The 13,540-nt window shown below is 43.9% G+C and overlaps 1 protein-coding gene across 1 annotated transcript in view; it reads left to right on the top strand.

The window, feature by feature from the left end:
• Positions 1 to 13,540, top strand: part of LOC139557901 (XK-related protein 7-like) — a 181,991-nt gene that overhangs the window by 165,115 nt on the left and 3,336 nt on the right. Inside the window, exon 3 of the mRNA XM_071373226.1 lies at positions 13,106 to 13,293. Within this exon, the coding sequence (XP_071229327.1) occupies positions 13,106 to 13,293 (188 nt within the window). The remainder of the gene's footprint in view (positions 1 to 13,105; positions 13,294 to 13,540) is intronic.

Below are 13,540 nucleotides of genomic sequence, written 5' to 3'. Positions count from 1 at the left end.
GCTTCAAAGGCCTCTGCATTTGGGTGGAGGGGGTAGGGGGGGCTGTGAAATTCTCCTGCCATTGTTAGGCTAAAGACTTTTCACACCTCTCACTTCACACTTCAGTGCTAATTGAAGTGGCAGCCAGGGCGGTTCTGTCCGAGCAGCTTGGCAGCTTAGTAGCCTTATTTATTAAGTTTCATATAATAAAATCACCTAGAGATTTATTTGTCTTTGAATTTTAGCCTTCAGAAGTAAGTTCAGACTGAATATTACTCTCTCAGTGTTGTGTTGGATGGTATTTCCAGGTTCAGACTGAATATTACTCACTCAGTGTTGTGTTGGATGGTCCAGGTTCAGACTGAACATTACTCACTCAGTGTTGTGTTGGATGGTATTTCCAGGTTCAGACTGAACATTACTCACTCAGTGTTGTGTTGGATGGTATTTCCAGGTTCAGACTGAACATTACTCACTCAGTGTTGTGTTGGATGGTATTTCCAGGTTCAGACTGAACATTACTCACTCAGTGTTGTGTTGGATGGTATTTCCAGGTTCAGACTGAATATTACTCACTCAGTGTTGTGTTGGATGGTATTTCCAGGTTCAGACTGAACATTACTCACTCAGTGTTGTGTTGGATGGTATTTCCAGGTTCAGACTGAATATTACTCACTCAGTTTTGTGTTGGATGGTATTTACAGGTTCAGACTGAACATTACTCACTCAGTGTTGCGTTGGATGGTATTTCCAGGTTCAGACTGAACATTACTCACTCAGTGTTGTGTTGGACGGTATTTCCAGGTTCAGACTGAACATTACTCACTCAGTGTTGTGTTGGATGGTATTTACAGGTTCAGACTGAACGTTACTCACTCAGTGTTGTGTTGGATGGTATTTACAGGTTCAGACTGAACGTTACTCTCTCAGTGTTGTGTTGGATGGTATTTACAGGTTCAGACTGAACATTACTCACTCAGTGTTGTGTTGGATGGTATTTACAGGTTCAGACTGAACATTACTCACTCAGTGTTGTGTTGGATGGTATTTACAGGTCCAGACTGAATATTACTCACTCAGTGTTGTGTTGGATGGTATTTCCAGGTTCCGCTGTGTTTCTTCTGCAGGTTTTGGTTTGTTAGATGTTTTCTCGTCATAGAAATAGTCCATGTGGTAGAGCTCCCAGGAGTCTTGTTCAATATGTTGTAGAGCTCCCAGGAGTCTTGTTCAATATGTTGTAGAGCTCCCAGGAGTCTTGTTCAATATGTGGTAGAGCTCCCAGGAGTCTTGTTCAATATGTTGTAGAGCTCCCAGGAGTCTTGTTCAATATGTTGTATAGCTCCCAGGAGTCTTGTTCAATATGTGGTAGAGCTCCCAGGAGTCTTGTTCAATATGTGGTAGAGCTCCCAGGAGTCTTGTTCAATATGTGGTAGAGCTCCCAGGAGTCTTGTTCAATATGTTGTAGAGCTCCCAGGAGTCTTGTTCAATATGTTGTAGAGCTCCCAGGAGTCTTGTTCAATATGTTGTAGAGCTCCCAGGAGTCTTGTTCAATATGTTGTAGAGCACCCAGGAGTCTTGTTCAATATGTTGTAGAGCTCCCAGGAGTCTTGTTCAATATGTTGTAGAGCTCCCAGGAGTCTTGTTCAATATGTGGTAGAGCTCTCAGGAGTCTTGTTCAATATGTTGTAGAGCTCCCAGGAGTCTTGTTCAATATGTTGTAGAGCTCCCAGGAGTCTTGTTCAATATGTGGTAGAGCTCCCAGGAGTCTTGTTCAATATGTGGTAGAGCTCCCAGGAGTCTTGTTCAATATGTTGTAGAGCTCCCCGGAGTCTTGTTCAATATGTGGTAGAGCTCCCAGGAGTCTTGTTCAATATGTTGTAGAGCTCCCAGGAGTCGTGTTCAATATGTGGTAGAGCTCCCAGGAGTCTTGTTCAATGTGTGGTAGAGCTCCCAGGAGTCTTGTTCAATATGTTGTAGAGCTCCCAGGAGTCTTGTTCAATATGTGGTAGAGCTCCCAGGAGTCTTGTTCAATATGTGGTAGAGCTCCCAGGAGTCTTGTTCAATATGTGGTAGAGCTCCCAGGAGTCTTGTTCAATATGTGGTAGAGCTCCCAGGAGTCTTGTTCAATATGTGGTAGAGCTCCCAGGAGTCTTGTTCAATATGTGGTAGAGCTCTCAGGAGTCTTGTTCAATATGTTGTAGAGCTCCCAGGAGTCTTGTTCAATATGTGGTAGAGCTCTCAGGAGTCTTGTTCAATATGTTGTAGAGCTCCCAGGAGTCTTGTTCAATATGTGGTAGAGCTCTCAGGAGTCTTGTTCAATATGTTGTAGAGCTCCCAGGAGTCTTGTTCAATATGTTGTAGAGCTCCCAGGAGTCTTGTTCAATATGTTGTAGAGCTCCCAGGAGTCTTGTTCAATATGTTGTAGAGCTCCCAGGAGTCTTGTTCAATATGTGGTAGAGCTCTCAGGAGTCTTGTTCAATATGTTGTAGAGCTCCCAGGAGTCTTGTTCAATATGTTGTAGAGCTCCCAGGAGTCTTGTTCAATATGTTGTAGAGCTCCCAGGAGTCTTGTTCAATATGTGGTAGAGCTCTCAGGAGTCTTGTTCAATATGTTGTAGAGCTCCCAGGAGTCTTGTTCAATATGTGGTAGAGCTGTCAGGAGTCTTGTTCAATATGTTGTATAGCTCCCAGGAGTCTTGTTCAATATGTGGTAGAGCTCCCAGGAGTCTTGTTCAATATGTTGTAGAGCTCCCAGGAGTCTTTTTCAATATGTGGTAGAGCTCCCAGGAGTCTTGTTCAATATGTGGTAGAGCTCCCAGGAGTCTTGTTCAATATGTGGTAGAGCTCCCAGGAGTCTTGTTCAATATGTGGTAGAGCTCTCAGGAGTCTTGTTCAATATGTGGTAGAGCTCCCAGGAGTCTTGTTCAATATGTGGTAGAGCTCCCAGGAGTCTTGTTCAATATGTGGTAGAGCTCCCAGGAGTCTTGTTCAATATGTGGTAGAGCTCCCAGGAGTCTTGTTCAATATGTGGTAGAGCTCCCAGGAGTCTTGTTCAATATGTGGTAGAGCTCCCAGGAGTCTTGTTCAATATGTGGTAGAGCTCCCAGGAGTCTTGTTCAATATGTGGTAGAGCTCCCAGGAGTCTTGTTCAATATGTGGTAGAGCTCCCAGGAGTCTTGTTCAATATGTGGTAGAGCTCCCAGGAGTCTTGTTCAATATGTTGTAGAGCTCCCAGGAGTCTTGTTCAATATGTGGTAGAGCTCCCAGGAGTCTTGTTCAATATGTTGTAGAGCTCCCAGGAGTCTTGTTCAATATGTGGTAGAGCTCTCAGGAGTCTTGTTCAATATGTTGTAGAGCTCCCAGGAGTCTTGTTCAATATGTGGTAGAGCTCTCAGGAGTCTTTTTTTCAATATGTTGTAGAGCTCCCAGGAGTCTTGTTCAATATGTTGTAGAGCTCCCAGGAGTCTTGTTCAATATGTTGTAGAGCTCCCAGGAGTTTTGTTCAATATGTTGTAGAGCTCCCAGGAGTATTGTTCAATATGTTGTAGAGCTCCCAGGAGTCTTGTTCAATATGTTGTAGAGCTCCCAGGAGTCTTGTTCAATATGTGGTAGAGCTCTCAGGAGTCTTGTTCAATATGTTGTAGAGCTCCCAGGAGTCTTGTTCAATATGTTGTAGAGCTCCCAGGAGTCTTGTTCAATATGTGGTAGAGCTCCCAGGAGTCTTGTTGAATATGTTGTAGAGCTCCCAGGAGTCTTGTTCAATATGTTGTAGAGCTCCCAGGAGTCTTGTTCAATATGTGAGTTGTTGATTCCATCACTTTTTACTGAGTTAGTGTAACGCTTGTCGTCTGGAGGAGAAGAAGAGGACCAAGGTGCAGCGTGTTAAGTGTTCATATCATTTAATAAAATATGCAACACTAAACAAAACAACAAACACGACAAACGCACAGTCCTGAAAGGTGACACAAACACTAAACCGGAAACAACCACCCACAAACACAGGTGGGAACAGGCTACCTAAATATGATTCTCAATCAGAGACAATGATAGACAGCTGCCTCTGATTGAGAACCATATCAGGCCAAACACACAGAAATACAACAAAAGGACAACATAGAACACCAGACATTAAATGCCCACCCAAACTCACAGCCTGACCAACCAAAACAGAGACATAAAGAGGATCTAAGGTCAGGACGTGACAGTTAGGAACCTTTCTTCCATTTGGACACACACACACACACACACACACACACACACACACACACACACACACACACACACACACACACACACACACACACACACACACACACACACACACACACACACACACGCACAGTGCATTCGGAAAGTATTCAGACCCCTTGACATTTTCAAAATGTTGTTGTTACAGCCTTTATCTAAAATTGATTAGGTCGTTTTTTCCCCTCATCAATATACACACAATACCCCATAATGACAAAGCAAAAACAGTTTAGACATTTTTGCAAATTTACCAAAAAAATAAATAATTATATCATATTTACATAAGTATTCAGACCTTTTACTCAGTACTTTATTGAAGCACCTTTGGCTGCGTATACAGCCTTGAGTCTTCTTGGGTATGACGCTACAAGCTTGGCACACCTGTATTTGGGAAGTTTCTCCCATTCTTCTCTGCAGATCCTCTCAAGCTCTGTCAGGTTGGATGGGGAGCATCGCTGCACAGCTATTTTCAGGTCTCTCCAGAGATGTTCGATCGGGTTCAATTCCGGGCTCTGGCTGGGCCACTCAAGGACATTCAGAGACTTGTCCCGAAGCCACTCCTGCGTTGTCTTGGCTGTGTGCTTAGGGTCGTGGTCCTGTCGGAAGGTGAACCTTCACCACCAGTCTGAGCGCTCTGGAGCAGGTTTTCAATACGGATCTCTCTGTACTCTACTCGGTTCATCTTTCCCTCGATCCTGACTAGTCTCCCAGTCCCTGCCGCTGAAAAACATCCCCACAGCATGATGCTGCCACCACCATGCTTCACCGTAGGGATAGTGCCAGGTTTCCTCCAGACATGACACTTGGCATTCAGGCCAAAGAGTACAATCTTTGTTTCATCAGACCAGAGAATCTTGTTTCTAATGGTCTGAGATTCCTTTAGGTGCCTTTTGGCGAACTCCAAGCGGGCTGTCTTGTGCATTTTAATGAGGAGTGGCTTCCGTCTGGCCACTCTACCATAACGGCCTGATTGGTGGAGTGCTGCAAAGATGGGTGACCTTCTGGAAGATTCTCCCATTCTCCACAGAGGAGCTCGGGAGTTCTGTCAGGTTCTTGGTCACATCCCTGACCAAGGCCCTTCTCCCCCCCAATAGCTCAGTTTGGCCGGGCGGCCAGCTCTAGGAAGAGTTTTGGTTGGTCCAAACTTCCTCCATTTAAGAATGATGGAGGCAGAGTGGCGCAGCGGTCTCAGGCAGCGGTCTCAGGCAGCGGTCTCGGGCAGCGGTCTCGGGCAGCGGTCTCGGGCAGCGGTCTCGGGCAGCGGTCTCGGGCAGCGGTCTCGGGCAGCGGTCTCGGGCAGCGGTCTCAGGCATTGCATCGCAGTGTTGTGGCGTCACTACAGCCTGGAGTTCGATTCCTTCGACCTCATGACTTGGTTTTTACTTTGACATGCACTGTCAACTGTGGGACCTTATATAGACATGTATGTGCCTTTCCAAATCATGTCCAATCAATTGAATTTTCCACAGGTGGACTCCAGTCCAGTTGTAGAAAGATCTCAAGGATGATCAATGGAAACAGAATGCACCTGAGCTTATAGCAAAGGTTCTGAATACTTATAAGGTATTTCTGTTTTATATTTTTAAAACCTGTTTTCACTTTGTCATTATGGGGTATTGTGTGTAGATTGATGAGGGGAAAAAAATATTTCATAAATTTTAAAACAAGGCTGTAATGTAACAAAATGTGGAAAAAGTCAATGGGTCTGAATACTTTCCTAATGCACTGTACACACACACACACACACACACACACACACACACACACACACACACACACACACACACACACACACACACACACACACACACACACACACACACACACACACACACACACACACACACTTCTTCGCCATTTGGACCCGATCCAGATAGATGCAGAGATCTCTTAATTAGCTATGGACGGAAAGCGCTTCACACACACACAGACACAGACACACACACACACACACACACACACACACACACACACACACACACACACACCGACAACGCCATCCTTGGACTGAGCAAGCACGACGAGCAGAGCCAATCTTAATTGAATCAAACATCGCAGAGAGCATAGCGCCACAAGTCTGTCAGCATACAAAGGCAGAAGATTAGAGGGACAATTTGGAAGGAAAATACTGATGGCACTGATGGATATGTTAATATGACAATGACAGACTGACATTGCCAAAAACCCCCCCAAAAGCAGCATAATGCGGAATAAGTAAATAGCGGTTGAATTGAATGTATTTTGACATAGACAGATATGTACAACAAAATGTACAATGTGGACCCAGAGGATATCACTTGAAAGTATTCATTAAAACGCTTGTTTCCAAAGTGGTCCTCGATGGTAAAAACAATAACACATATAATGATTAAAAGGCAAGATAAAATTACAAACAACCATATTCATTTATATTGACGTCCTAAAAAGTGACACTATTCACTGTACTTCTCCCCAACTTAAAAAAAACAACTAAAAAACATATTAATTGCACATTAAAACAATCTATTAATTGCACATCATACCGATCCTTCAGATAATACCCCTGACCAGCAGTAGGGGGCGCAGTGGAGTGGTTTCTCTTACTGAGACAAACTTGTCCAAAATGAAAACCTTTTACTTGCTTTTTAAAAGCTATTTTTAACTTTTTCTTTGCTTGATCTCTAAGGGAAGGCTGTTCCACAGACAAATGCCTGTATTGAAAAACGTGCTCCTCGCAGTACTGTTTACACTTGGGTTTTTACAAGACATAAACACCTGCGCTGGTATTGTAACTGACTTGGTTATAGATCATATCAACGTGGTTTTTCACGTAACCTGGGGCACAATCATTTAAGATGTTAAACATCAGTATATACCTGATAACATTATGTGGGTCCTGGGGCGGGGGGGGGGGGGGGGGGGGGACATTCAGCATATACCTGATAACATTATGTGTGTCCTGGTGGGGGGGGGACATTCAGTATATACCTGATAACATTATGTGGGTCCTGGGGGGGGGGGGGGGACATTCAGTATATACCTGATAACATTATGTGGGTCCTGGGGGGGGGGGGGGGGGGACATTCAGTATATACCTGATAACATTATGTGGGTCCTGGGGGGGGGGGAGGGGGGACATTCAGTATATACCTGATAACATTATGTGGGTCCTGGGGGGGGGGGAGGGGGGACATTCAGTATATACCTGATAACATTATGTGGGTCCTGGGGGGGGGACATTCAGCATATACCTGATAACATTATGTGGGTCCTGGGGGGGGGACATTCAGCATATACCTGATAACATTATGTTGTTTGACCTTCATTCTCTTGCTCAGCTGTTTTGTCAGCCCACTATACCAATCAGAGAAGGCATAATCAAAATGACACTGAATCGAGGTTGAGACAAGCAGTTTCTTAACTTTAATGTTAAAATATCTAGCATTAACAATTAAAAAAAAAATTTTTTTTTGCCATTTTAGAAATAATTTTAGCAGCAATTAGGTCTCCAGAAAGGAATTGATCTAGGGACACACCAAGATTCACTTGTTTTAGATTCACTTGTTTTCGATTCACTTGTTTTCGATTCACTTGTTTTCGATTCACTTGTTTTCGATTCACTTGTTTTCGATTCACTTGTTTTAGATTCACTTGTTTTCAATTCACTTGTTTTCGATTCATCCTCCTTGCCTGCACAGTTTGCCGTTATCTCATGAGCCCTAAGCAGTCTATGTTTTGTTCCAAACAAAATCAAAATCAAAGTATTCAGACAACCAATCTCTAACAAAAATGCAATTCCTTACTCAGGGTCTCCTCTATGTAAACTGTATCCTTCCCTGATACACGTATTTCTGAATCATCAGCATAAAGAAGGAGTTTGCACTTTACTGTATCTGGCATATCATTAACATTATTAAGAAATAAGAGGGGCCCTAAAATGGACCCCTGTGGTACTCCACAGGATATTCCTTTGGCCTCTGACAGAACATCACCAACATTACATACTTGTGTTCTATTGGTCAGATAAGACCTAAACCAATTCACTGCTACATCATTTAGACCCATGAATTTCAGTTTCATCAGGAGAATATCATTGGTCCACAGTGTCAAAAGCTTTCTGCAAGTCTAACATGACCATAACTGGGATCCTTGGGAAATGTACCACTACTAATAGAAAAGTTTACAATATAAGTTATCGTTTTAGCAGTGACACATGACCATAACTGAACAGCTATCTTGGTGGGTACAACAGTAATGCCACGTCTGAATGTCAAACGTTTCTCTATTACCACCAGCCCAGGCAAAAAGTGAAGATTCACAATGTTTCATTGAAATGTACAGTTGTGTATAGACCAAATAGTTGAGGGAAATCGACACTGTGGTCCCGAGCAACATCACCAAAAGGCCTACAGTACAAGATGATAACAGAAGAGGTCTGAGAACAGAGCCTTGAGGAAGACCCAAACTTACCTTAGATTTGTCTAGGTTGTGAGTTGAAATGTTTCCTGGCTTTCTGTGTGAAAATTATTTTAGTTCTTTGTGACCTCTGTCAAAGTCGGTGCCGTCTTGGTGTGTGTGGTCTGGAAATGTCTAATCTAGCATTCCTTCTATAACCAAAACCTCCTGGGACAGGAGCTGAACAAACATACACACAAAGACAACAGACTGACAGATATATGAAGGTGCTACAGAGCTGATTCATCTGATATTGTCACACCCTGATCTGTTTCATCTGTCTTTGTGCTTGTCTCCACCCCCCTCCAGGTGTCGGCCATCTTCGTCATTATCCCCAGTGTATTTATACCTGTGTTCTCTGTTTGTCTGTTGCCAGTTTGTCTTGTCAGGCTTTACCAGCGTGTTTACCCGTCTCCCTGCTTTCTCAAGTTCTGTTTCCTAGTTTCCCCGGTTCTGACCATTCTTCCTGCCCTGACTCTGAGCCTGCCTGCCGTTCTGTACCTGCCTGACTCTGACCCGTTTACGAACCTCTGCCTGCCCTGACCCCGAGCCTGCCTGCTGTTCTGTACCTTATTGACTCTGCCCTGGATTACGGACCTCTGCCTGCCTTTGACCTGTCTTTTGCCTGCCTCCTGTTTGGGTCAATAAACATCTGTGACTCTAGCTGTCTGCATCTGGGTCTTATCCTGAGTTCTGATAGATACGAAAACAGACCAACAGATGTCTGAAGGAATTACAGAACTGGTTCATATCCTTTATTGCTCTCTTCTGCTTCCAGTTTGAGTGGACAGCTGCAAGATCACAGACACACACACTCACAAATGCAGTGGTGGAAAAAGTACCCAATTTTCATACTTGAGTAAAAGTAAAGATACCTTTAAAAGAAAATTACTCAAGTAAAAGTAAAATTCACCCATCTTCTCACTGATGAAGGATTCCCATGTTATCAAATCAAATTTTATTTGTCACATACACATGGTTAGCAGATGTTAATGCGAGTGTAGCGAAATGCTTGTGCTTCTAGTTCCGACAATGCAGTAATAACCAACGAGTAATCTAACCTAACAATTCCACAACTACTACCTTATACACACAAGTGTAAAGGGATAAAGAATATGTACATAAAGATATATGAATGAGTGATGGTACAGACGGCATAGGCAAGATGCAGTAGATGGTATAGAGTACAGTATATACATATGAGATGAGTAATATAGGGTATATAAACATAAAGTGGCATAGTTTAAAGTGGCTAGTGATACATGTATTACATAAAGATGGCAAGATGCAGTAGATGATATAGAGTACAGTATATACATATGTAACAGTATAACTTTAGACCGTCCCCTCGCCCCGACACGGGCGCGAACCAGGGACCCTCTGCACACATCAACAACTGACACCCACGAAGCGTCGTTACCCATCGCTCCACAAAAGCCGCGGCCCTTGCAGAGCAAGGGGAAACCCTACTTCAGGTCTCAGAGCAAGTGACGTAACCGATTGAAATGCTATTAGCGCGTACCCGCTAACTAGCTAGCCATTTCACATCCGTTACACTCACCCCCCTTTCAACCTCCTCCTTTTCCGCAGCAACCAGTGATCCGGGTCAACAGCATCAATGTAACAGTATAACTTTAAACCGTCCCCTCGCCCCGACACGGGCGCGAACCAGGGACCCTCTGCACACATCAACAACGGTCGCCCACGAAGCATCGTTACCCATCGCTCCACAAAGGCCACGGCCCTTGCAGAGCAAGGGGAAACCCTACTTCAGGTCTCAGAGCAAGTGACGTAACCGATTTAAATGCTATTAGCGCGTACCCGCTAACTAGCTAGCCATTTCACATCCGTTACACATATACATATGAGATGAGTAATGTAGGGTATCTTCTCACTGTTGAAGGATTCTGTCACGTCCTGACCATAGAAAGCCTTTATATTCTATGGTAGAGTAGGTCAGGGCGTGACTAGGGGGGGTTAGTCTAGTTTATATTTTCTGTGTGGGGTTCTAGGTTGTTTTTTCTATGTGGGGTTCTAGGTTGTTATTTTCTATGTTGGGGTTTTTGGTATGATTCCCAATTAGAGGCAGCTGGTTATCGTTGTCTCTAATTGGGAATCATATTTAAGTAGCATTTTTTCCACCTGTGGGTTATGGGATATTGTTTATGTTTAGTTGCCTGTTAGCACTGCATTGTCGTCACAATTCGTTTATTCTTTATTTGTTTTGTATTTTGCTTAAGTTTCACTTTATTCATTAAAATGATGTGGAACTCAACGTACGCTGCGCCTTGGTCCGACATTCATTATTACGAACAACGTGACAGATTCCCATGTTATCTTCTCACTGATGAAGTATTCCCATGTTATCTTCTTCTTTTCTCACATAACTTTGAAAGAATTCACAAATGTAATAATTTAAAAGTTGTTTGTGTGCCTCTGTCTCTGTTGAAGAGTGCTGTTAGTTATGAGAACATGAACATCTATTGTACCTTAATATTCATATATTAGACATGTTAATAAGATCATAGCAGGAGAGCCAAAAGCAGCGAGACGGGAGACCTCATTTAACTTAATTAAATATTAATTTTGCAAAATGTTAATAATTTAATCTCATGTCCAATTAGTAATGAATCCCGTCTAAAAGGCATGAAAAATGTAACGGCGAAACTCTAAAATTATAACAGTGGTCTTTTAATGTAATTTTGATAAGTAGATGATGACAACAGACGTCAGGCCTTTTAGGAAAATCCAAAGCAAACTCTTCTGATTCTGTCAGATCAAATGACTGTGTGTGTGTGTGTGTGTGTGTGTGTGTGTGTGTGTGTGTGTGTGTGTGTGTGTGTGTGTGTGTGTGTGTGTGTGTGTGTGTGTGTGTGTGTGTGTGTGTGTGTGTGTGCAAGCATGGCATAACGATCATGATGCTGCATTACAGCTTTAATCAAACAGGGTAGTATAGACTGGGGTAGTATAGAATGGGGTAGTATAGACTGAGGTACTATAGACTGGGGTAGTATAGATTGGGGTAGTATAGACTGGGGTAGTATAGACTGAGGTACTATAGACTGGGGTAGTATAGACTGGGGTAGTATAGACTGGGGTAGTATAGACTGGGGTACTATAGACGGGGGTACTATAGACTGGGGTAGTATAGACTGGGGTAGTATAGACTGGGGTAGTATAGACTGGGGTACTATAGACTGGGGTAGTATAGACTGGGGTAGTATAGACTGGGGTAGTATAGACTGGGGTAGTATAGACTGGGGTACTATAGACTGGGGTAGTATAGACTGGGGTAGTATAGACTGGGGTAGTATAGACTGGGGTACTATAGACTGGGGTAGTATAGACGGGGGTAGTATAGACGGGGGTAGTATAGACTGGGGTACTATAGACGGGGGTAGTATAGACGGGGGTAGTATAGACTGGGGTACTATAGACTGGGGTAGTATAGACTGGGGTAGTATAGACTGGGGTAGTATAGACTGGGGTAGTATAGACTGGGGTACTATAGACTGGGGTACTATAGACTGGGGTACTATAGACGGGGGTAGTATAGACTGGGGTAGTATAGACTGGGGTAGTATAGACTGGGGTAGTATAGACTGGGGTACTATAGACTGGGGTAGTATAGACTGGGGTACTATACAATGGAGTTGTCTAGGCTGGGGTAGTCTATACTGGGGTTGTCTAGACTGGGTTAGTCTATGCTGGGCTAGTCTAGACTGGGTTAGTCTATGCTGGGCTAGTCTAGACTGGGTTAGTCTAGGCTGGGGTAGTATAGACTGGGGTACTATAGACGGGGGTAGTATAGAGTGGGGTACTATAGACGGGGGTAGTATAGAGTGGGGTACTATAGACTGGGGTAGTCTATACTGGGGTACTATACAATGGAGTTGTCTAGACTGGGTTAGTCTAGGCTGGGGTAGTCTAGACTGGGGTAGTCTATGCTGGGCTAGTCTAGACTGGGTTAGTCTATGCTGGGCTAGTCTAGACTGGGTTAGTCTAGGCTGTGGTTGTCTAGACTGGGTTAGTCTAGGCTGGGGTAGTCTAGACTGGGTTAGTCTAGGCTGTGGTTGTCTAGACTGGGGTAGTCTAGGCTGGTTTAGTCTACTTTATTTAGGCTGAGCATGAGGGCTCGCTGGTCTGGTCTACTTCGATGAGGTTATGTAATGTGTCTTCCTGAGGACAGAATTGAGGAACCGTAGGACGGGCAGTTATATAAAACACAGGGAATCTCTGAACAGATGTCAATCTCTGAACAGAGTCCAGTCGTATAAAGAATGCACGTCCTCCGTACCACTCATCCCTCTCTGTCCCCATCTGTTGATCTCTCTGCCTCACTTCTCTAGTCTCTCTGGCCTGGATGATAGGATCCTACCAGATGGTGTCTCAAACACCTTTCTTTCTCAAATCTCTCTCTCATATCTCTTCCCCACTCTCTCCAGGTCTCTCTGCCTCAGCCTCGTTGGTCTCTCTGGCCTGGATGATAGCATCCTACCAGAAGACTCTGAGGGACTCCAGAGATGACAAGCTGCCGATGTCCTACAAGGCTGTGATTGTTCAGATGCTGTGGCACTTCTTCACCATCGGGGCCAGGACCATCACCTTCGCCCTGTTCGCCTCCGTGTTCCAGGTAAAGGTTACACACCACACAGAACATGCACTGAGAAAAATCGCAATTTATGTTTCTATAATTTAAACAAAGTTAGCATTAATTGCAGGTTATATTCATGTTGATGCTGGGTACGGTTGCAAAAATCTGGTAACTTTCCCAAAATTCCCATTTCTTCTTCTCCTGGTTGGAGGAGTCTGGATTTCCTGTTTAGTCCCTCTAAGTGGGATTTCGGGAATAACCTGGGAATTTTCAGAAAGTTCCCTGA

This window comes from Salvelinus alpinus, chromosome 28 (genome assembly GCF_045679555.1).
Source record: "Salvelinus alpinus chromosome 28, SLU_Salpinus.1, whole genome shotgun sequence".
Classification (NCBI taxonomy): domain Eukaryota; kingdom Metazoa; phylum Chordata; class Actinopteri; order Salmoniformes; family Salmonidae; genus Salvelinus; species Salvelinus alpinus.
This window is presented reverse-complemented; position numbering and strand designations above follow the sequence as displayed.